Source organism: Esox lucius, chromosome 15 (assembly GCF_011004845.1).
Source record: "Esox lucius isolate fEsoLuc1 chromosome 15, fEsoLuc1.pri, whole genome shotgun sequence".
NCBI classification, from domain to species: Eukaryota; Metazoa; Chordata; class Actinopteri; order Esociformes; family Esocidae; genus Esox; species Esox lucius.
In genome coordinates, this window is record NC_047583.1 from 5,104,648 (window position 1) to 5,129,292 (window position 24,645).

The 24,645-nt window shown below is 39.5% G+C and overlaps 1 protein-coding gene across 3 annotated transcripts; it reads left to right on the forward strand.

The window, feature by feature from the left end:
• Nucleotides 1-1,173: 1,173 nt before the first annotated feature.
• On the forward strand, nucleotides 1,174-20,822 carry ephx2 (epoxide hydrolase 2, cytoplasmic). Of its 3 annotated transcripts, XM_010901689.4 has the most exons (22): nucleotides 1,174-1,259; nucleotides 1,394-1,484; nucleotides 1,885-1,955; nucleotides 2,087-2,228; nucleotides 3,304-3,382; nucleotides 3,576-3,735; nucleotides 4,391-4,581; nucleotides 5,615-5,737; nucleotides 5,874-5,945; nucleotides 6,425-6,520; nucleotides 6,612-6,690; nucleotides 8,513-8,547; nucleotides 8,628-8,654; nucleotides 9,923-10,008; nucleotides 10,640-10,751; nucleotides 11,152-11,223; nucleotides 11,730-11,772; nucleotides 16,279-16,381; nucleotides 17,612-17,681; nucleotides 18,154-18,234; nucleotides 18,325-18,383; nucleotides 19,662-20,822. In XM_010901689.4, exons 4-22 carry the CDS (start codon nucleotides 2,125-2,127, stop codon nucleotides 19,744-19,746), a joined length of 1,677 nt encoding a protein of 558 aa, XP_010899991.1. In that variant the 5' UTR covers nucleotides 1,174-1,259; nucleotides 1,394-1,484; nucleotides 1,885-1,955; nucleotides 2,087-2,124; the 3' UTR covers nucleotides 19,747-20,822. The 3 variants fall into 3 exon arrangements, with proteins under 3 accessions (XP_010899991.1, XP_019909889.1, XP_010899992.1); XM_020054330.2 differs by lacking the exon at nucleotides 1,174-1,259 and having other exon boundaries at nucleotides 1,278-1,484; XM_010901690.4 differs by lacking the exons at nucleotides 1,174-1,259; nucleotides 1,885-1,955 and having other exon boundaries at nucleotides 1,278-1,484.
• The last annotated feature ends 3,823 nt before the right edge of the window (nucleotides 20,823-24,645 follow it).

The window sequence follows — 24,645 nt, forward strand, 5'->3', positions numbered from 1 at the left end:
ATGCTTCTGACCTGTACTATGTTTAAATAGACTCTGGACTCTGGAGCCCACATGCATTTATTCATTATTACAATTTGTACTCTTAATATATTCACCCGGCACAGCCAGAAGAGGACTGGTTACCCCTCAGAGCCTGGATCTAGGTTTCTTCTTAATTTCGGCCTTCATAGGGAGTTTTTCCTAGCCACTGAAAATCAACACTACTGTTTTTTGCTCCTTGGGGTTTAAGGCCGGGTGTTTTGTAAAAGCACTTTGTGACAACTGCTGATGTAAAAAGGGCTTTATAAATAAGATTGATTGATTGATTGACTGGCACTCATTGAGGAGGAGGGTGTAGCTCTGTATGTCATCAGAGCGAGCAGATGATCTCCCTGCCTAAGTATAACCATGGCTACTTGAACAGTTCTTTCTGCGTGCCCATTGCTCTGAGCATGATGTGGGCTGGATGTCACAAAGTTGTAGTTTTCACAGAACTCCTTAACCTATTAGTTAGAATAGTAACGCTTTAAGTCAAATAAATTGCTTAACTTTCTCACTAATTTCGGCGGGTTGATTAGACCACCACATGCTGGTGTGGCGAGCCTACGGACACGTAATAAGCGAAGCGTAGGCTCTACAGAACTTACCAGTGTGGATGACCATTAAACCATAAACCACCACCATGCGCGTGAGGACAAAATGCATGCGGGTCAGTTCCATATCCGTTTTTTTTTAGAAAGCGCGGTAACTATACAGAAAAGTCAAGCATTAACTAGTCCTTAAAATCCCAGTTCTTAACCATTCTGTCTTTAGTTTCAGACCGCGTACTCCCATGGGTGATGGGACCCATGACGGAATGCACGCATACAGCATCCATATTAGGAAAATTATCATTCCTCCCCAGATACTCCGTTCATCTTCCTTCTCAGTCATCACCCCTCCCTTGGTCAAGTATCCGCTCTCCACTGTCCATCCGCTCTCCACTCAAACATTACCCGTTTAAGCTTCAGTCCTCTCCTGGTCAATCGTCAGCACTCCCCTTGTCAATCGTCAAGAGGACTGAAGCTTAAACGGGTGATGTTTGTCAAGTGGAGAGCGGATACTTGACCAAGGGAGGGGCGACGTTTGACCGGGGGAGGGGTGATGACTGAGAAGGAGGAAGAACGGAGTTTCTGGGGAGGAAAGATAATGTTCCTAATCTGGATGCTGTACGAAAGCCTTTTATCGCTCCTCACTTCAACAAGGGGCGTGGCTCATTTTGTGACATTGGCGTCGTCAGTGTGAGTGCGAGGGTTCTGTTGAACTTCTGATGTGATGGAAAGCCATTACAAGTAGGCCAACAGAGGGTCTGATTATACACTTTCTCTAGGCATTTGGGCTATCAAACAGCGATTTCATGTGAAACTTGTTTCAGGACGATACAGGAGAAAGATGGGAATGTTCGTGGTGGTAGAGCTTTCCATGGTTACATGGCGCTGAGAAGTGGAGGGTGTGCATGTAATCAGGTAAGCCAATTTAGAAACAATTGAAATGTACAATTATGACCTGGCTAAAGGCCTAACAACACTCAGTTAAAAATATAATTAAAAACACATCAATAAATTACAGTAACTTTTTGGTCCATGGGTAGTGCTGTAGTAAGCATGTCATTTTTCAAGACATTTTAATTTGCCTCAGGAAAATATGAAGTCAGCCATAATGGATTTTTCACCATTTTGAATTTATTGGAAAAACTTCAAATATGTACTCCTGTAAACCGTAATACCTGAGTTTTTATGTGCGTCCATTATATACGTTTGTCTATAGTTAGATGAAAGCTAAACACTGTTTTCCTATGTGGAGAAACAAAATGTTTGAAGCAAGAAATATATAGTCCAAATTACAAATCCTTGTATCTTTGTAAAGAAAAAACTGCCTGAAGAGGGGAGGGGCATTTTCTTCGCTGCTCGCCAGCAGCAATTCGCCTAAAAGAAAAGGTGGAACGCATCTATTCATTTTGGGGAGGAGTTTTTAACGAGAGTTCTCTGTCAAAGTACATTTGTGAACAAGTATTTTTTATTACGGCTTGGTACCTATACTGCCAGAATAACACTTTGTATCCTTTAAGCCTTGGTTCGAGACTCTTCGGACAGAAACATCTTTGAAATGGGAACCAAGAAAGCGGTTTTGTTCAATCTGTGGGGAGTTGTTGTTTCTCCAGGACCTGCAGAAACTTTCCTCAAATTCGAAGAAACTCACAAACTCCCGAGGTAGGAACTAGATATTATTTTGCCTGTGTTCTGTGTAAAGGTGAGTTGTTGTTTATTTGGCGTTAAATGGTTTATGCACATTATTCTATGCAACAATGTTTAGTCGGAGGTCGAGTCCGCCCATATCCCAAATTGGCCAGCGTTTAAGTGTTCAGTTTGAGGCCAATCGATTTTGTACGGAGTCCATAAAATTAACATGGGCGAAAATATGTCTACGCTCTTTTAAGTAGGCTATAGGGAATATAATACATAACCCATTAAAAGTTGAGTGGTTCTGTTACTGTCTACATTACCGAGGTAAAGTTGGTTTTATATTCAGACATTCAACAGACATTCAAAGCAAACATTTAAATGTTAAAAACGAATTGCATTCTTCACTTACAACTATGACTGACTTATCAGAATGTTCTATATTAGGTTGGATAACTTTAACAATCCTTTATTTGATCAAACAATCAAACATAGATTTTATGCACATTCTCTAACATTGAAAAACTTTATTATATGGCAATAACTTTTTTTTTTTTTAAGTATCACATAAACTTAATTCCAAGTTCAAAATATTGCACTGTAGGCTGAACAACTTTTACAACCTTTAATTTGATCCAAATCTTAAACATACATTTTCAACAAATTTTTTCAACTGCTTTAAAGGGATCCGTAAATACAGATTGATGTATATGATTAATGTCAAAGTATCAACTGGTGCAGCTCATCTCCAACTCCCCTGCGCCAGTCTGAGTCGCCATTAATTAAGTTTCTATGAAACATTGAAAATGTTATTACGATATAGTAGTGTTTTTCAATGTTAGAGAATGTGCATAAAATCTATGTTTGATTGTTCGATCAAATAAAGGCTTGTGAAAGTTATCCAACCTAATATAGAATATTTTGATAAGTCACTCATTGTTGTCAGTGAGGAATGCAATTGGTTTTTAATGTTTAAATGTTTTCTTCGAATCTCTGTTGAATGTCTGTTGAATCTCTGAATATAAAACTAACTTTACCTCAGTGTCTACTTATGTAATATGCATGTGGTGTGTAAATGTAGGTATGTGGTATTGATGTGTTTTAGGGGTTTCCTGGGGAAGGTTGTGGCAAATAAGGACAGTGCCATGAAACGAGCAGAGAGGGGCAAACTCACACTGTCTCAGGCAAGGCACACACACACACACATACACATGCAACACAATGCACACATTCACACTATCACACAAGTACACACGTTCACACATGCAACACACATTCACATTCACACGCACTCTATCTATCCATCGAAAATGACATCAGCATATTATAATATTAACACATTTATTATTAACTGTGTGTGGGTGCGCATGTGTGTAGATGATCCCAGAGTTTGACGCCGAGTGTGTGAACTCAGCGTCAGAACAGAACGTGAATCTCCCTGACGGGTTCTCAGTGAGAAGCCTTTTAGAAGAACTCAGAGAGAGGTCCACTGTCAACGCAAATGTTCTGCAGACTGCAGCTACACTCCACAGAGAAGGTAATACGCACGCACGCACTGCTGACACACAGAGCCAACCCTGTCTACATGGCCAACCCTGGGACGTGTTTCGTGCTTTTTTTGATTGATCCACACGAAATGTTAAAGTTAACTGAAAATGTTGATGTGAAAATCAAATCGCAGCCAAATCAGGCAAACCACACACGGACAATCCTACTTTCAGTTTCAATCACCAATGCAAGAGGAAACAGAAGCAATAGAAGTAACAGAAAGAAGTAGCCTGTGGTGTTAATTGTAGAGTATTTGCATTCACATTTGAAATGTGTGTGTGTGTGTGTGTGTGTGTATGCGTGCCTGTGAATATGTGCATGCGTTGGTGCATGCGCGTGTGTGTGAGAGCATGTGTATTTGACTGCATGTGTGCCCAGCTGATCAGTCAATATAGATGTTCTGGCAGATCCCGTGACCACTCGTGGATAGAAACTCTCTCAGTGCCTCTTCGTATGAACCCTTATGCTTGATATAGTCCACGTACAGTAAACCCATTACCCTCCATAAATATTGGGCCAATAAAATAAAAATGCCTGTCTTTGCTGTACAGTCGATGCATATTAAAATACGGTTGAAAGATACATTTTCATGCAGAAGTACAGTCTTGCTCTAAGGTCACATGACAGGTTGGGCTGTCTTCCAGGGTTGCTGACAGGTGTCTTAGCCAACCGGTGGGTGGATGACAGTGGGTGTGGCTCTAGCTCCGGCCGGCTCCTCAATCTGCTGGCTGGCCATTTCGACGTGGTGCTGCAGTCCTGTCGTACCGGCCACAGGGTCCCGGAGGCTGACCTGTTCACCTCTGCTCTCACACAGCTGGGAGTGTCTCCCAACCAGGTGGACGCATATTTGAGTCACATGCGCACATGTGCGCGCGCACAGAAACACAGCATGCATTGGAACACAAGCACACACACAAATTGGGGCACAAGCATACACTGGCACATGAGCGTCACGCGCACGCACACACACACACTTACACACACCTAGGGTCTAGCAGTAATTCTCCTGGAATAGGTAGAGCTCACCTGCCTGTCCATAGAGGCAGTTCTGTAGATCCAGTAATAAGGATGTCACAAGAACTGATAGATAGATAGTTTCTAATTTGGTGCCAAATTTAAGGAAGAAACTGATCTGATCTCTGTTTTTCACAGTGAGGCAGTTTCAATGATACCGCGGAATAATTGCGTCATACATCTGCAAGAATTTGTTGCTGTGAAAATAAATGGACCCAGAGTGCTTGAAGTGCACGGGTCTATTTATTAAAAAAAATATATATATATAATTACAGAACTATTTCATATTATCAAATCTGAAAAAAATATTTGGTCAGACAATTAAGCTCTGAGGAAATCTGTGTCACGGAATGCCAATTATTTTATAAAATATTTTTTCATAGTATCGAAATTGTGAATTGTGTCATTTAATTGGTGTCATGTCAAAATTACTATTTCAACATCCTCATCCAGTACATATTGTAGCTTTGGATACCTAGCTAAGTTCGCTACCGTATCAACGATTAAATCTGCGAACAAGGTCATTAACAAATTAGTTATAAACAGTTTAGGTGTCAACTTTCATGAGCAGATTTTCCTTGCGTGTCTAGGGGTGATAGAGGTCATTTGATCTTAACATGACACTGCACTTTTGTTTAGGAGGCTTTAAAAGGGTTTGATCCAACTACATAGACAATTGTATTGGGATTTAGTGACTGGATGTAGTCGTTTACTCGACAACCCCTTGCATTTTGGTACATTTTCCCATGGTTGCCCTATGAGAAAAGCTAGCAGTTTAACCTTTTGCCTAGCTGTGGCCAGTCTGTGTCCCAAAGGTTGTGAGTACACACATGACCTGTCAATCTATATTTCAGGCTCTGTGGTTGGCTGATGATGATGAGGGGGTGGGAGCAGCAGAGGCGTTAGGCATGACCGCTGTCTTTGTGAAGGACCTGACTGAAGCTTTAAAACAAGTGGAGGTCTTCGCTGGACTACAGGTAACACACACACACACACACTTTAAGACATAAAATGTAATCAGCAAAGTGTTCACAGACAAGTCATACATCTGTGTGTGCGCGTGTGCGTGCGCGTGTGCGTGCGCGTGTGCGTGCGCGTGTGTGTGTGTCTTAGGCTATAAAAGGGGAAATCTTACCAGCCGTTTGCAGCACAGAGACCGTCTCCCATGGATACGTCAGCATCAAGGTGACAACAAACAAACACTGAAAGATTGGGAAGTTCTGTTTTATGTCATTTGCGTCTTTTTGTGGTTTTTAATATTTTTTCTCTCGCTGACCTCTACAGGAGAGACACAGGGTCAGGCATTTAGACTGGGTCTGGATAGTATAACTAATGTGTTATGGGGTCGGCTGAGATAATGTAATGGAAATGTATTTTGAACAAGTCTTGTTTCCATAATTGTTGGTACGCTGTGTTAAATGTAAATTAAAACAGAATGCAGTGATGTGGAAATAATTTGAACCCTAAATGTTCAATAGAACACAGTACAAAGACAACATATCAAATGTTGAAACTGGGACATTTTATTGTTTCTTGAAAAATCTATGACCACTTTGAATTTGATATCAGTGACACAGTTCTAAAAAGAGTCCCAACTTTTTTGGAAGCGGGGTTGTGCTTCAATATAAAGGAAGTCTAAAGTTCTGTCTATCTAATCCATCTAGCCTGGTGTTAAAGTACACTATGTTGAAATGGGGGCGGGACCTCCTGTCTTGTTGTGTCATGGCTTCCCTGAGTCCTGGTATTCCTGGAGGTACCAGGTAAATTCACACCCACACTAGTACAAACTTTTTATTTCTCTCCCTCTCTCACACACCCTGCTAACTTGCAGTCTGTCTGTTTGTCTCTCAGATCCCGGCCCTTGCTGATGCAGGGTTTAGGGTGTTAGCTCTGGACATGAAGGGCTTTGGGGAATCCACAGCTCCTCCAGGTTTGTGTCTGTCTGTACATGATGTGCATGAGGCAATCACTTTTTGGTTTTGTTTTATACTTTCTCACATTAGAGATGTGCTGAATGCTTTCACAGTTTAAAATACAACCCTTTTGCCATTTTGTGCCATTCGCATCTTTTAAAATTAACCATTTCCTCATTTCTCTTCTGTAAAATAGACTGGTTTGAACCGGCTCGTCATCATGTAGTGTGTAATATGCTTCACTGTTATGCAATTGCCTTAAAAGGCCTTAACTCCAACAAACCAGAGATATTATTTAATCAGTCAGCTCCATGGCCTTGTTGATGTACAGACATTGTTCAGTGTGCCTGTAACCACGACAAGATTTCCACACTGAGTTAAGTGTTTCTAAGGCTTAGCTTAGAAGAGGGTTTTTTTTCCTCACAGGTGACTAGAACATTTCCCTACCATGTTCTGTATATAAGCCAGGTAGGAATTAATTTGCTGCTTTTGAAAGCAGAAATCAAATGACTATGTTGGCATGTTTGAATTGGATTTGAATGCATGTAACCGAAGCATGGAAGTAACACAATTGTTGAATTGGATTTGAATGGAAGTAACAGAAGCAAGCTATGGATGGTGGTTTGGTTTAGCAAGACAGTTTTCTTTTGTTTTGTTACCAAGGAAGCTACTATACCAAGTATACGTAGATATTTCACTGAATGTTGTTACATTTATTTCATTTTTGTATGTTTATTTTTCCAAATACGTTGACTGAGAACACCTTGTAATTTACAGCAACATCTTGGAAGAAATTACTTTTTTGCTGGCACAGAATTTGATCTAGCAACCTTTCAATTACTGGTCAGATTCTCTAATTGCGGCAAATGCAGTGCATTTCATAAAGTATTTAGGCTCCTTCCCACATTTTATGTTACAGCCTTATTCTAAAGTGAATTACATTTTTGTTTTAAAAAATAAATATTACATTTACATGTTTTTTAAACCCTTTGCTATGATGCTTGAAAATGAGCTAATGTGCAGCCTGTTTCCATTGATCATCCCTGAGATGTTTCTACAACTTGTGGCAGGGCTATCAAGTGCCTGTTACTGAGGAGTGGCTTGCGCCTGGCCACCCTACCATGCAAGGCTCAATTGGTGGAATGCTGAAGAAATGGTTATCCTTCTGGAAGGTTCTCCCATCTCTACACAGGAACTTGGGAACTGTCTGTCAGACCTTTGGGTTCTTTGTCACCTACCAGACCAAGGCTGTTCTCCCTTGATTATTCAGTTTGGCCATCTCTAGTTTGGCCATCTCTGGGAAGAGTGTTGGTGGTTCCAATTCAAGAATTATTGGGGCCACTGTGTTCTTGGTGACCTTCAATGCTGCAGAAATTCTTTGGTACCCTTCCCCAGATCTGTGCCTCAACACAATCCAATCTTTGAGCTCTATGGATCCGATCTTTGAGCTTCCTTCAACCTTGTGGCTTCGTTTTAGCTCCGACATGCTGTGTCAACCGTGGTACTGTTTTTGCTTGGTAGTTATGGGGTGCTGTGTTTAGATCGATATGAAAATAATCAATTTGGAAGGAGTGAATAAGTGAAGGGGTCTGAATTATTTCAAATGCACTGGATGTTTAATTCTAGCCTCAGTGTAAACTGGATAATTGCCAAAGGGCTGTGGTTGTTGTGTGTTATTCTGTGGAATGTTATTTTCATTTTCCAGAGAACAGTTACAGCACTGAGATGATTTTCCTTTTCAAAACACTTTTCAAGTCTCTCTCTCTCATTCATTCTTTTTCTCTCGTACGCTCACTCTCTCTTGCTCACTTTCTCTCCCTCTTTCTCTCATCTCTTCAGACATAGAGGAGTACTCACAGGAACAGATCTGCCAGGTACAGCACGGTCACTAAATGTCTGTGGATCTTTCTTGGCTTAATTGTACTGGTTTGCTGACCGTTCTTATCTGTTGTAGGATCTTGTGACTTTCATGGATAAAATGGTGAGTCATTCAACTGTAAAAGATGTCTCACACCTGGTCTTAGTCTTTGCATTCTTTACTATTCTTTGGAACTTATCTCCACGTGTCCTACCCTAGCTCTGGTCCTACTCCCAGTGTCTACTACCCTAGCTTTGGTCCTACTCCCAGTGTCTATTACTCTAGCTCTGGTCCTACTCCCAGTGTCTATTACTCTAGCTCTGGTCCTACTCCCAGTGTCTATTACTCTAGCTCTGGTCCTACTCCCAGTGTCTAGCATTGTAGCTCTGGTCCTACTCCCAGTGTCTACCACTATAGCTTTGGTCTTACTCCCAGTGTCTACCATTATAGCTCTGGTCTTACTCCCAGTGTCTACCATTATAGCTCTGGTCTTACTCCCAGTGTCTACCATTATAGCTCTGGTCTTACTCCCAGTGTCTACCACTATAGCTCTGGTCTTACTCCCAGTGTCTACTACCCTAGCTCTGGTCCTACTCCCAGTGTCTACCACTATAGCTCTGGTCCTACTCCCAGTGTCTAGCATTGTAGCTCTGGTCCTACTCCCAGTGTCTACCACTATAGCTCTGGTCTTACTCCCAGTGTCTACCACTATAGCTCTGGTCTTACTCCCAGTGTCTACCACTATAGCTCTAGTCTTACTCCCAGTGTCTACCACTATAGCTCTAGTCTTACTCCCAGTGTCTACCACTATAGCTCTAGTCTTACTCCCAGTGTCTACCACTATAGCTCTGGTCCTACGCCCAGTGTCTACCACTATAGCTCTGGTCCTACGCCCAGTGTCTACCACTATAGCTCTGGTCCTACGCCCAGTGTCTATACTATAGCTCTGTCCTACGCCCAGTGTCTACCACTATAGCTCTGGTCCTACGCCCAGTGTCTACCACTATAGCTCTGGTCCTACTCCCAGTGTCTACCACTATAGCTCTGGTCCTACGCCTAGTGTCTACCACTATAGCTCTGGTCCTACGCCCAGTGTCTACCACTATAGCTCTGGTCCTACGCCCAGTGTCTACCACTATAGCTCTGGTCCTACGCCCAGTGTCTACCACTATAGCTCTGGTCCTACGCCCAGTGTCTACCACTATAGCTCTGGTCCTACGCCCAGTGTCTACCACTATAGCTCTGGTCCTACGCCCAGTGTCTACCACTATAGCTCTGGTCCTACTCCTAGTGTCTACCACTATAGCTCTGGTCCCAGTCTAATATTCAGCCCTTTGTATTAAGCCATCCTGGATACTTCGGGAAAAGCTGAACACTACCTCTCTCAACAGGGTATTCCCCAGGTGACTCTGGTTGGCCATGATTGGGGTGGATCTTTTGCCTGGAACATGGCCCAGTGTCATCCAGAGAGAGTCCAGTATGTACACACACACACACACACACACACACACACACACACACACAAACTCCCTGAAAAGTAGTTCAGTCAAACGATTTGAAATAATAACTTATTATAACTAATTAATCACAATTTTTTAATGTGATTATAATTGTCCCTAAATAAAAAAGAATCTGTATGAAATCAATTGCATTATGTTTTTGTGCATTTTGCCCCTCAAAAGCCCATGTAAATCCAATAGGAGGGTGGTGGTCTCTGATGCCATGGTTCTACTATCTCTTAGCAATGTACTTTTGACCAAGGTACCAAGTACAGTAACCGCTATGTTAGTCTACTGTATAAAACACATCATCCCCCCTGTGTGGAGAACTGCTGGGTGTGCAGGTATTTCATCCTACCCTGAATCACACCTCCTAACCTTTACAAGGCATTGTCCTTTTAGGTGATGTCTAGGCTTAAAAGTGGTCACAATTTCTACATTGTGATCTCAATAGCTCCCACTGAAGTTAAGCACTGATTATGTTTTGAACATATGTTTTAAAGTAACTGAACGTAGTAACAAGTTATCTTTGACAGTCCTTCAGTAAAGGTATAGTAAATAAGTAAAGTGTGTGTGTGTGTGTGTGTGTGTGTGTTTGTGTGTGTGTAGGGCTGTAGCATCTCTGAACACTCCTCTGTTTCCTGTGGACCCCTCCAAAAACCCCATGGAGTTCATGAAGACTGTGCCCATCTTCGACTACCAGGTCTACTTCCAGAAACCGGTGTGTGTTTGTGTGAAAGTGTTGAATTTCTGTGTGTTCAAACCTTAGTTCAATTAAATAATGGTTGCTTGGACAAAAAAGCAGGACCTGGCGTCCAGGGTTTTAGCCCAGAATGATTTTGGGTTAGCCCCAAATTTAGATTTTGTCCAATGGTGTAAAGGAGAAAAATAATTGTCAACGGATCACACTGCTTTGCTAATAGAGCCATGGGTAGGGCTAAAGGGAAAAGTCAACCGGTATACAAGATGAAAATGCCTCTCTTTAGGAACAACTGAATCAGTTTCAACCTGCAACAAAATAAACCAAAATTAAACTGTTAGGAAACCTTAACTTTTATACTTGTTTTGTTGATTGCCGTTCAAGGTTAAATAAAGACTAACCCAATGGAATGCATCCTCAGGGTGTAGCTGAGGTTGAACTGGAGAAGAACCTGGCAAGGACCTTCAAGATCTTCTTCCGTGGCAGTGGAGAGGTGAGACACGTACACACAAACGCTCAATATTTTCAATCATTTACATCTAATTCCTGAAATCAGGTGAAAGCATTGAGATTGTAACACTGGTTTGACTCCCTGGGTCGTGGGTTTGGGGGGGGGGGTGGTATGACATTTTATGTGTGCATTACTGCAAGTCGGTCTGGATAATAGTGTGCTAAAGTCCTGTGATCTTCATTCATTTCACATCAAGGGATGAAATGAAGGGGTTTGGTGCTTAAGTTGGTGGTATTTATGACATTTGATGATGTTCTCTAAACTATGACTATGAGTAATGCGCTGGGAGATTCTCCAGGCACTCTGTATTCTAATGAAAACCAAGTTTGACAGATAGGTCCACTGGATCTTTCACACTTGGGTGGACATTTCTGGGAACAACATTATGCCTTCATCAACCAAAGCAATAACAAGTGCACAGGGGAAAACAGTGACCTTTTGCAAATCTCACCTTTCAGTGAATAAATGTCTGCTATGCTCTTCTACAGGCTGATGTTCCATCATTAAGCACTGCTGGAGTTTGTGCCAGAGGTGAGTCTGACAGGAAGTCAAACTACATTTCTTATTGGAGGTTTGGGAGTAAGGGGTTGATCTATGGGGATTCATGTGTCAAACTAGCATTTTGATTGGTGGGTTGGGACAAAGGGTATTGTAATCAGAGCAGCGCTCTAAATTGTGACCACCACAGAAAAACATTTTTACCATGCTGTGCGCAGTTTACCATTGCGCGAGCATCAGAGCAGAGCAACAACGTCCTGCACCCGACGGTCGGAGTATCTAGATAGCGAATGAGGTCAGAGAAACGTAACTGGTTATGTCTGTGCATGCACACGTTTGTGTTGAACTGTCAGTAAGTGACTGATAAAGAAGTTAGCCATCATCTGAGCGACAACCAAAGGTAAGAAGCTAGCTAGCTAACTGTCACAACTGGATAGCTACAATCGCCTACAATAGATTTGTGTCATGCAGGCAACATTATAGATTCTAAGGCCAACAACAAGACTTCAGATTTTCGTATTTTGCCTTCAAAATAAAAGTCAGTGGTGTATATATAGTGTGTATTGTTAGTTGAAAAATATACACTAAACAAAATTACTGTTTGAATAATTCTTTATGTAAGGTAAAGAATAACCAGGCAATCCTAGCTCTTCCGATTAGAAGGGATGAATATTGTTGTCGCTGGCAGATTTCAATTCCCGGTTTTCTATGTGGCAGACTGTCTTTAATCATTACGCTATATAAACAGCAGAATGCAGCTTTTACCTCAGCCATTACATTTTTGCTGAAATAATGTGGACAACAGAACATTTATTAATGGAACTAAAGAGTAGTCTTGCACAAAGACAGTATAGATAATAGCTATACAGCCTACTTATAACGAAAACAATGACTCCAATCACTCCATGGCTGATTCGTCTCTTTGGAAAACAATAAGAGTCACGTAAAACAATTATTCTCCTAAATATATGAGAATCATGGTATTACAGAGAGGATATATATTGTTTTGTGAAGGCTGAAAACTACAGAGTGGATATACATTTCTGAAATACAAAATCTGGAACATCTCAGAGGGGAATCAAACCATGGTCAGAATATTGAAGAACAGGGGTGTCCCCACTACACCACAGGGGCTACTGTTAGCCCCTACAGCTCTCTATCCTCTCCAAATATAAATTTTACTCCAGCCATTATAATTTTGATGAGATAAAGTGGGCAACAAAACATTTGTTAACGGAACTGAAGTGTACTGTTGTACAAAGATTACTATAGATGGCTAGCTAATAGCTATACAGCCTACTTATTACGAAATCAATGACTCCAATCACTTCATGGCTGGTTACTTTCTTTGGAAAACAATAACAGTATTAAAGGGTCAAGTAATACAATTCTTCTCTCAAATATATGAAAATCATGGTATTAGAAATATGTATTGTTGTGTGAAGGCTGAAAAGCACCTAGTGGATAATCATTTGAGATACAGAATTTGGAATGTCTGAGAAGGGAATTGAACTGGGGTCACAATATTAAAGGACTGGGATGTTCCCACTACACCGCAGGGCCTGCAGGCAGTCCAAATAGTCTGAATGGGTTGTGATCTATAATAACCCAAATAGCGCACATAGCGGCATATTTTGAAAATCCACCAGAAACATTTACAATATAACCGTTTTGTTTTAGGCATACTATAACATAGCTACTAAAGGTTGCAGCCACCAAAGTTTTTGTCTATTCTGAACAAATCCTAATTTTTAATTTGTTTTGTGTGCAGCGAGGCTGGAACAGCGGTCGGCTGCATGGCAGTCTGTGTCTCTAACCACTATGCTTTTTAACAAGGGATAGCATATCACTCCCTCACTTACTCAGTAAGAGACATTCGCTCTTCTTGGCCAGATTCACTTATGCAGTCTGGCAAAAACCGTGTGTGTGTGTGTGTGTGTGTGTGTGTGTGTGTGTGTGTGTAGATATGGGACACTGAGCTTGTGGGGGAGGAGTCTGGTTTCTTGGATGAAAATAGGAATGTCTGTTTGCTGAGTGACAGGAGCATGTGTGTGTCATTGTGGAGATAAAAGAGTGTGTTTAAAGAGAGATAAAAGAAAGTGTATTTGGAGGGAGTTGAGGGTAGGGTAGGAATATGTGTGTGGAGCAAAGAATGTTTCTTGGTGAGGAGTGGGGGGAGAAGAGTGTGGATTGTGTGTGGAGAGAATATAATGTGTGGAGGGAGGAGTGCATATATGATGCTGGTCATATAATTAGAATAACATCAAAAAGTTGATTTATGTCAGTAATTCCATTCAAAAAGTGAAAGTATTATATTCATTCATTACACACAGACTGATAGATTTCAAATGTTTCTTTATTTTAATTGTGATGATTATAACTGACAACTAATGAAATTCCCAAATTCAGTATCTCAGAAAGGATATTAATAAAAACTAATATTTGTAGAAATGTTGGCCAACTGAAAAGTGTTCAGCAGTCTCAGAGATGTCGTTAATGGGTTTTTCACAGATGTCAAAATGGAGGCCATATTGTTTGAGATATCAACTCTTCTTATATAACTTTTGAAGACAATAGTCCTTTACACAGATTCTCAACCAATTCTGTTCAGTGGTTTCGGAGATGTTGTTTAAGTGTGTTTTTATTTACGGCAAAATCATGAGAAACATCTGATGTTTCTAGCGCCCCCAAGAGGTATTTCTGTATGTGACTTTTTCTGTCCATTCCTGACAGACACATTTACAAGTATGTTTCGTTTGGTAGCTGTTAGCTGTTCCATTTGGGATTAATGGAGTTCTAAAATCATAGACCCACCCAGCTCAATTTCATTCGCTGATTTTGGCCGTACTATTTCAGAAATCAACTTTCCTAAAGACAATGGTTCAAAGGTCCTTCACACCAAACGGCATGCAAATCCGTACAGCGGTCTCGGAGGAGATGTCGTTAACGAGTTTTTCAGAAGTTAAAATGGAGGCCATATTGAGATTAACTTTTAAAGACAATGGTCCAGTGGTCCTTTACACAGATTGTCAACCAAATCTGTTCAGAGGTCTCGGAAGAGATGTCGTTAACAAGTTTTTCACCAAATTCAAAATGGAGGAAAATCCAAGGGGCGATTTTGAAAGACCTAAAATACTTTTTTGGTCAGCACAAGAAGGGGTATATCTGGAACTTGGTTGCGTGTCTCTACGACATTCGGTTCATGAGATCTGAGCCTCACTTTGTCCATTTTCGACTGAGTGCTACAGCGCCACCATGAGGAGTATGGGTACCATGATGGCCAAGGTATTTCGGACCTTGCCTGTCTACAATCAGGCAAAGTTTGGAGCGTTTTGAACCAGAGGGGACCGAGCTATGGACCACTGTAAATGGCCCTGGAGAATAATAATAATAAAACGCACAAACATAAGTGGGTTCCAGCAACTTTGTTTTTTGGCCCCCTAAAAAGTACTATTTTGATGTTATTACTGTTGTTTATTTGCTTGTGCTCATTAGTTTTGGAGAGGGATTGTGTTATAAATATACTGTTCATGGAATATATATTGCCTCATTAGTTTGTAGCTAGTTGCTTTTATTAGGAATCTGGGAGTTGATTCATGAACAGTTTTAGAGAATGTTAATTGAGTGGGAGTACATAGGTTATTATTAGGGATTGACTTATTATAGAAATGATTGTCAAATAATGTTAAGAAAATAAAGTTGACAAGCAAGAGAGACTGGTGTATAGGGAGGACATTTTTACAGTACATTAAAACGCTTTTGTAGTATTTCACACATCCAGCCTTTTGTGTCGTTGATGTCAGCGTTTCAACATGCAATACCAGCCCCTTCCTGTTGCGGAAAAAGTAGGGGAAACACTGATTCTGTTTGGTGGGTTGGGACTAAGGGGTTGTTCTGTGGGTTTCCATGTATCGGGTTGCAAATAACACAATGTCTGGGTTGGGGCTGAAGGGTTGACCAATACTGACTGTAATCTAAGACTAAGATAAATTGTGCTGTGAAATGTGTGGTACAATGCAAATGTACATACAGCACTCCGGTGTTTGTACAGGCAGTCATGTAAAAAGTAAGGCAGTCATGCATATGTAATCTTCACTTCAACAATTGTGAGATAAAGGTCAACTAATTAAACAAATGAAACTGAAAGATTATACTTGGCAATCATTTATTCATCAATATTCAACAGAAACACAATTGCAGTGAGTACGGTAAGTACAGCCTTAGCTTGAAAAGCTGGTTGTGCCCACTTTGACTGAAATAACTTAATGTAGCCGTTTGCTGCACACAATTCTAGTGAAGAAAAAGGCGGGGTTGTAATAATTAAAACATTTTAAGGAAATTGCATACCTGTTTTTTTTATTTGCATAAATGGTTTTAAGTATCGTTTGTGTTTTTTTTTTTTAAATTGAGTTATTTTATGAATTAATGTTGTCGGAATTTCACTTAATTATCATGTATCCAAATATGTCAGCAAAGACACATTTCCAAGGGGTGTACTTTTTCACGTGTGTGTGTGCGTGCGTGCGTGTGTGCATGTAGGTGGTCTGCTTGTTGGACTGCCAGAGGAGATCCCCAGGAGTTCCATGCTAAGTGAGAATGCCCTGCAGTTTTACATCAATCAGTACAAAGACAAGGGATTCAGGTACACACACACAAGCAGAGAAGAGAAAGGATAGAAGCCCAACCCACCTATGTCCATATATTTTTCCACTTAGTGTTTTACATGACCTTTAATCCTTTCTACACTCATTTTATCCACTGATTAACTAATTGAGATAAAGGCAAAAATGCAGTCTTTTAACAGTAAAATAACTCTAGGACCGTTTGAGTTTAAAGAATGGGTGAAATCCTTTTTTTTTTTTATCCCTCGAGGATCATCTTTTGGCACAATTTTATTTTCCCTTTACATTAATGTCCTGCAGAGATCTCTTTTTGATTTGAAGTTGGGGTTAAATTCTGAAAAAAACAAGTTGTTATTTTCAAAATCCCAAAACTGCCTGTTAATTTGAATTAGTTTTTTCTTAATGGTGCTCCTATTGAATGCGTTCATGCATACAAATACCTGAGCATATTGATTGATGAAAATCTTTCCTTTACAACATTATTTATCAGAAATCATACGGTTCAGTTGACTTTCATGCTGGTTATTGATTATGTTTATTATTTATACAGTATGAATGGTTCTACCTCAATTTTAAAACTTCTTAATACAGTTTATCATAGTTCATTACGCTTTATTACTGGGGATTGTTTCAGCACACATCATCGTTCTCGGTATCAGAAAGTAGGCTGGCCCACCATACCTTACTTTTCTGCTGACATAAAGAAGTACAAACTATTAAACAAGGTCTTAGGGATGGTCAACTCTAGAGATACCTGCAATCTCCATGGAGTTAGGTAAACTTTTTTTCACCTCACATTTGGAATAAATTCCAACATTTTAAAAGGAATTAATTAGTGCCTCTAGAGCAACTCAAAAGGATGATCAAGGAATATTAACCATGATGTGTTTGTGTCCGATTAATTGTGTTTTTCTTTTTGGGGCCTTCTCCCCATTCGTTGTATTGATACAGGGCAGAAAGAGTCCTTTGCTCTCAGCTTGACCTCCTCTGCTAAAATAAAAGTTTAATAGATAAATGCTTTTTGTGCAACCAAGGCTTTGAGTGAAAGGTCTAATGTTTTGCCCATAAAACATATTTTTCCTATGTAAGAAAGCAAATACATTTTTGTCCAGTAGGCATTCCTGTCTTGCTTTTTGTTCAATACTTCAAAAGTATGTATTTAAAATCAAATGATTATTACAAGATTAAAGTACAATATGTTTTGTCAGCTTTTTTATTTAGGGTATTTATGTAATGTCATGTTTTATCAGGGGACCGTTGAACTGGTACCGAAACACAGAGCGCAACTGGAAATGGCTATGCTCTAGACCCAGGGCTAAGGTTGGTGTGTCTTTGATTACTTTATTCCCAGTCCAGTCTCTTTTAGCATTTATTTTATTTATTTTCATGTTGTTAATTACCTATGTATAATTGGAACACAAAAGTAATTGTTGTTCTTTGTATTTAAGATTTATACATTGTATTTCATTTTGATATGTGTAACACCAGCCCAAGTATAAATAAAGTAAATATGATGTATAAATCATCACAGAAGAGGATGCCACTTAGACAAACGTAATTATTAAACGGTTCGATAGTACATCTCATAAATTATTTCTGTATACTTTAAAAGGTCTTAAATGTCAGTTAGTTAATAACACATACAAATAATGGAGGAATTATTTAGTGATTCGTAAGCACTAATGAATGTGTATTATAAAGTGCTACCAAGTTGTCTATACTTTTACTCAAGTATGACCGTTGAGTACTTCTGTTTTCCTGTGTGTGTGCGCGTGCGCGCGTGTGTGTGTAGCTGCTGATGCCAGCTCTCATGGTGACTGCTGGTAAAGACCCTGTCCTGCTGCCTGTCTTTTCCAAGGGAATGGAAAACTTGGTGAGAACACACACACACACACACACACACACCAAAACACATACACACACTTTTTTATTTATGTTCTCTTTGTGTGTGTGTGTGTGTCAGATCACCAACCTCACCAGAGGACACATTGAGGAGTGTGGCCACTGGACCCAGATGGAAAGGTAGGCTTCAAAGTGACAGACAATCTGAGTGTGTTTGTGTGTGTCTGTGAGAGTGTGTATATGTCTGAGTGTGTTTGTGAATGAGAGTGCACAGTATTGCAAAAAATTGTATCGCTTTGATACTAGTTGCACAGGTATATGGTCATTTTTCACAACTCTTAATACGAGAAACCCAACAGATCAGCAAAAATACTTTTCTTTTCAAAATTCTAAGCACATTTTACACTGACTGAGTACTACACACAGTATCAAACATCAGTGTGTCAGAGAGCCCCTGGGCTGTTCCAGAACCCCAAACATCAGTGTGTCAGAGAGCCCCTGGGCTGTTCCAGAACTCCAAACATCAGTGTGTCAGAGAGCCCCTGGGCTGTTCCAGAACTCCAAACATCAGTGTGTCAGAGAGCCCCTGGGCTGGTCCAGAACTCCAAACTGAGCTGTTGTAACCAACACAGGTGCATCTGTGCTGATGAAACAAGTTTCATCCTGGCAAAAACTGTGTATGTGCCTGGACAACGGCGGCGAAACATATCCTTCATGCAGACATATCCCAAAAAAACTGAGTTTCTAAATGATGGCCGCCATCCCCATGAGCATGTCACCCTCCTTCAGCTCACGGTTAAGCCATGTCATCACTGGTGACCAATGTCAGGGTTAGATTCAGCATGCCAAACATTGTTTCCTGCAGGGCTTGATAAATTAATTGTGTGTTTTTGCACCGATGCATGTAGAACTGGTGAGGGCCCACTTTTTGTCTCGAGGGCCACATTTGTTTTATAATTTCTTAATCATAAATGATTTGCAGGCTAGACAAGGACAAAGGTTAAAACATTTATATGGTAGGCCCCTCATTAATGTCTGAACATTTTCAATTCTGATTCAGATGTAAGAATGGGCTGGTGAGTTATTTTTTTACTTCCCCTCTTAGCATCTACCACGGGCCGGATGGAATTGCCACATGAGCCATAGTTGGCCCACCCCTGAATATGACTTAATTGGTCTTTTGGTTTTGATAATTGGATTGATATTACAGAAATTGGTTTCAGTCAATTGTGATGGGTAGTGTACAATAAGAGTTTTCCTATTGTGAAAACAATTAAAGCTACTGTCTCAAATTACCTTCAGCAAAGGGTCACTTGAAAACACGTGTCTTGCATTGTTTGCTCTTGATCAGTTTGGAGTTTTGTACTAACAGTTTAGAAAAATCACCTCATACTTGTGAAAATAGTACCAAAGTGCTTAAGAAAAACTGTGACCTGTCTTTGTTGTTTTTTGTTTCAGGCCTTCGGAGTTGAACACCATTTTGATTTCCTGGCTGAAGGACACCCACAACAATATTGGGGTTGCCATGACACCCAAGCTGTGATCAGTAACCACGAGTACCTTAATACCATAGTGCAGTTTTTTATTCTTTGCCACTATCATTTAGTGAATGATCAAAGTGACTATGGATAGGGCTGTGACTTCAGAATTTGTTCTATACTGTATCATCATGTTAGAGTCATGTGACTTCAGAAAATGTTAAGTACATATAGAATGCTATGCTGTATTGACAGTAAATGTATTGGAATTAATTTCATATTCTTACGTAAGCCTATATTTGTAATGATTTGTTCAAGCTTATTATTTGCTGCTTAAATTCAAACTGAAAGACTTTTAAAGTATTTTTTCAACAATATTATTTTAAAAATAACTAAAAAACTCTCTAAATCCTAATTGAAGTCACCACCCACCCATTGAGAAGTTTCAGTTTTTGCTTTTCTGATTTTCCTTTTATGTCTCCTCTTATACTGCATGATAGTGCAGTATAAGAAATACCTCACAGCTGACTATAATTTACATGAAATTTTCTAGTCTGAAATTGCATTACCCAATTTACTCTATTGTATCTATCCCAGCTTCTATTGATGTTTGCTCATGCACAAACTCCCTGCAGCAAAATAGAAAGTAAACCCAACACTTTTAGCATGGATTTAATCTTTCTTTTCATTAGACATTTAATAAGAAAGTGGTGATTACATATGCGGCTCGAAGTGAAGCTGCAATCTACAGTATTATTAAATTCTCACTTTGCAACAAAGGATCAGAATGTGGTACGTAGGAGCTTGGCCACATTAATGATCGGTGAGAGTTTAGAGTGTCAATTTTTTAGGAGTGACTTTGCTGATGGCTACCACTATGTTGGCTGAGGTGTTATTGCTAATCCTGAGTTATGTGGTTTTCCTTCGCAAAGTCATTCTGGATAAGGCTATCTGCTAAAAAACAAAGACGTTTGAATTGTTATTAGCTTTATTAACTTGCTGCCATACCATCTTAATATGCCTTCTAACAACCATAAAAATCAATGTTATTCAAGAAAAATGTGTGTTTGTGTGTAGATAGATATATATATATATATATATATCTCTATCTAAAAAAGATAATTAAAGAATTATTATTTGAGCTGTTTATGTTGATTATATTTTCTCATGCCGATAAAAATCCATCCATCTGTTTATCTTTCTGTTTCTGCTGTCAAAGTCTATATTTAAATGCCACTGAGAAAGTTTCATGGACTGTGACTGCATGGGAAAATATTAGGAGCTTCTGAACCTATTCTGATGTGATTTCATTACATTTTTCCAACAGGTAGGTATTGACTTATGTACTGACTTATGTCCCAGTAAAGACAACTTAACTGGATTCTGATGTGTTCTTTTAAGTTTTAGAGGGAGGGATAAATGGGTGGATGGATGGAATGGAGAGATGAAGAACGAAGAGAAATGGAAAGACACCACATCTCGTCTTTGTTTGTTGCCTTCCTCTTTTCTCTGTGGTATGGGTTAGGGTAATGGTTAGGGGGTGGAGGTGGAGAGGAAGCAGTGGGTGACTTGGACAGGGTCACCCATTGCCTCACTCTCTGTCGCGGAGGTCTAATGTCTCGCCCCTCTGTGTTTTCCCGGCTCTCACTTAATCTTTCTTGCTCTTTCGGTCTCTGTCCTTCTATTCTCATTTTGTCTCTATCACACTCTCAGTTTCCTATCTCTCTCTGTATTTCACAAACTCTCTATTTGTCTGTCTGTTTCTCTTATATCGCTGTCTCAGTTCAATTTAAATGGTTTTATTGGCATGGAAAGTATTTTGCTAACATTGAGAAAGCAAGTTTTCTGTATAATACTGTCTGATAAATCACTCCAATGTAAACATTTGTATAGACTGATGGTGGGTGGGACGATGAATGCCAAATAAAAAGGGCCTTGCTGCGTAAGGAATTTGGATAATAACCAGACAAACAAACTGTACAGTATCAGATTTGGTTTTGTTGTCACTCACCTGTCTCAATGTTTGCCATTCTTCAATCTCAATCGGTTTCCAGGTTAACTGCCTGGAGCCCAACCCTCTGTCCCCAATTCTGGCCATCAGTATTCTGGATCACAATGTTCCACCGTGGGTCCTGACTGCTGAGAAAACTACCGGCTAAACATCCTTCAAGAAGAATGCCACTTATCCTTCTACTAATACCAAACATGCATCTGTGTATGTAAATATTCCATAACATTACTTGGATACTACATAGTCTCCAACACCCCCGTCTCAGTCCTTAGTTTTTATGTTGCAACAGTTTGTGCCAGGGGACAAGGGTCAGTCTGAATTCTGAGGTATCTTATAGGATCTAAGGAATGCTCTTGCTAATTACTGTGGTGTCCTGTCCAATCTTAAGAGAACCCAAGTTCTTTGGCCATGTTTTAGGATTACAGGGTGCAACCTTTTTGGCCATGGAGGTAACCTGTAGGTACTTGCCGTACTTTGCCAAAGTGGCCAAGATTTGTATGAAAGCTATGAGTTATCTGAAAATATGTCTGCACAGGCAATATCTACCAACATGTTGGTGTCATGTTAGGGACATTTCATTAACCTTTTACAACCATCTTGATCAGTATCTGTATTTGAATATTTACCTTAGGTGCATACGTTATTTACAAAGTTAATAATTTTATAGCAGTTAGGATATGTAAAGAAGTTACAGTATAATATCCGAAATGGAAAATAAAAACTACAAAGATGGCTGCTTTGTCGCTAGCGGCAATATTACAATATTCAACACTACATGGGAGTTGTAGTTCTTTGAGGAATAGCAATCAAAACCAAACTATTCAGTGGCATAAAAACAATTAGACATTTTTACTAAAGAATATGGACTAGTAAACATTCCTTTCAGTTCAGACATAGCGGTTCATCTCAAAATTAACACAAGTAGTTCATTATGTGGTGAGCATAGATTTAAGCTATTTGTTTTTTAGCTACAACACTGGTTCTAATATTATTTTAAAAGCTCCCCAATATAAGACCATATGCCAATTTTCACGGCAATATCACATTTAAAAATGAAAAAGAATAGCATGGTTGTTAAAAATTCAACCCAAAGGGGGGCATACCAGTGTGTGTGATGGGGATGGAAATTGACACAGAACTCAAGGTCATCACAAAGATCAACTTACAAAAGAAAGTACATTTCTATCTGTTGTAGAAAAAAAGTTACAAAATCAGTTGTAGTGGAAATGTAATATCGAAATTGTAAAGGCTTTCAGCTACATTTATGCCCAATACTGATTTTATAAGTTATGGGAATTTAATAAGTACATTTTCACATGTATACTAGTATATTGACCTTGCATGCATTTGTTTGAGAGAGGAATATACATTTTATACATATCCCTAACCTTAAAAACCTTAAGTTTGTTTTCTAACCTTACCCCTACCTTTAACCATACTGTAGTTTTACATAGCGAAACACTTCAGTCTGTGTACATTTTGCACAATAGGTAAAGTGTCTGTGTACATTAGGTAAGCTCCTAAATAGAATTGAAGATACAGAATGATAAAGCAGATACTGTCATTGTACAAATAAATAAATATTTCTAAATTCCTCAAAACATAGAAGCAGGATAATTGTTGTGGCATAATTAGGAACTAAAGTGTCACACACGATTCGCAAAAGAAAAAAGAGAACCGAAAATATATAAAACAGCTCAAAGGGTCACTGGAGCTGGGCTGACTTCGTGGTGAGTATTTCCCCCACAGGAGGAGAGTGAAGTAACCAAGCGCCTTGAGTTTTATAAAAGCATGTAACAACAAACATGGGAAGGTTTTCGGACAGGCTTAATGATAGAAGAAAACATTCAATATATATTATTTAGGAAGCTAAAACAATACACATTAAATCTTGATTTTACAGGTCTTTATCTTCCTATGGATAATAGATAACCTGCAAATGGCTCATTTACAAAAATACGCTAAACAAACTGGGTAATATTCAAGCAAAGACAGTTTACTAATTAGAGAACCGCTATGATATTTTACAAAAAAATAAAAGACTGCAACTAACGTAGTCAAGTGTAGATATTGAACAATTACCCCAGGGGAAATGTCCATCTATATACAAGGATCAAAATATTTACATATAAATGTACAGAATGCAACGATATTGTTCGAAATTGAAGTTGTACCTTTACCCGTTGACGTTCTTTCAAGAAAAAAGTTAATCTTCGGCTTTTAAACAAATCGTCGATTTCTTCGGGAAATCCGAGCCTCGATGATGGTGACGTCAAATAGGCTTAAGTTGGTGCGTGTAAATGAAACCAGTTTCTTGCTGCGGTGAAGATTGTTTTAGATTGGACATTTGGCTCTTCAAATCTCAATAGCTTTTTAACGAAGTATTCATGTAATCCAATGTTGGTCTCATTGTGATTACAAAAGTGGATACGATGTTGCACAGCCCTTATTTAACGATATTTAACCGAGCATAAAGTTAGCGAGCCACCGAGAACTAACCGCAGTGTATCAGAGCCGAAACTGAAAAGGAAGCGATCTCCGGCCGGTGCTGGTTGTGGGAGCGTTCAAAGTGTGTACAAATGCAGCCATCTTCGTCAAACTTCTAGTTTCAATAGCTCTTACAAAAAGTATACAATAACTATGAAAAGTACATATTCCTGATCAGGGGAGGTTGAGGAACAATGCACACCTTTTATTTTTTTCTAGATCCAACAGTAGATATATGATCGAGTATAGCTTTTACAGTGGAAACTGTTCATCTTTGACTTTTTGTGTTGTTTGTGTTGTTCTGAGCGAAACGCTCTTTTGTTGATTCAGTCAAGTAATTGTCTAAATACTGTATCTAGACAATTCATCAATTCACCTCATCATGCCTCCTCTCTTAGTGTCTCTTACTCAGCCAATGAGACTTTCCTGCTGTTATTTTGAGTAGAGACCAGCTGAGTAGCATATT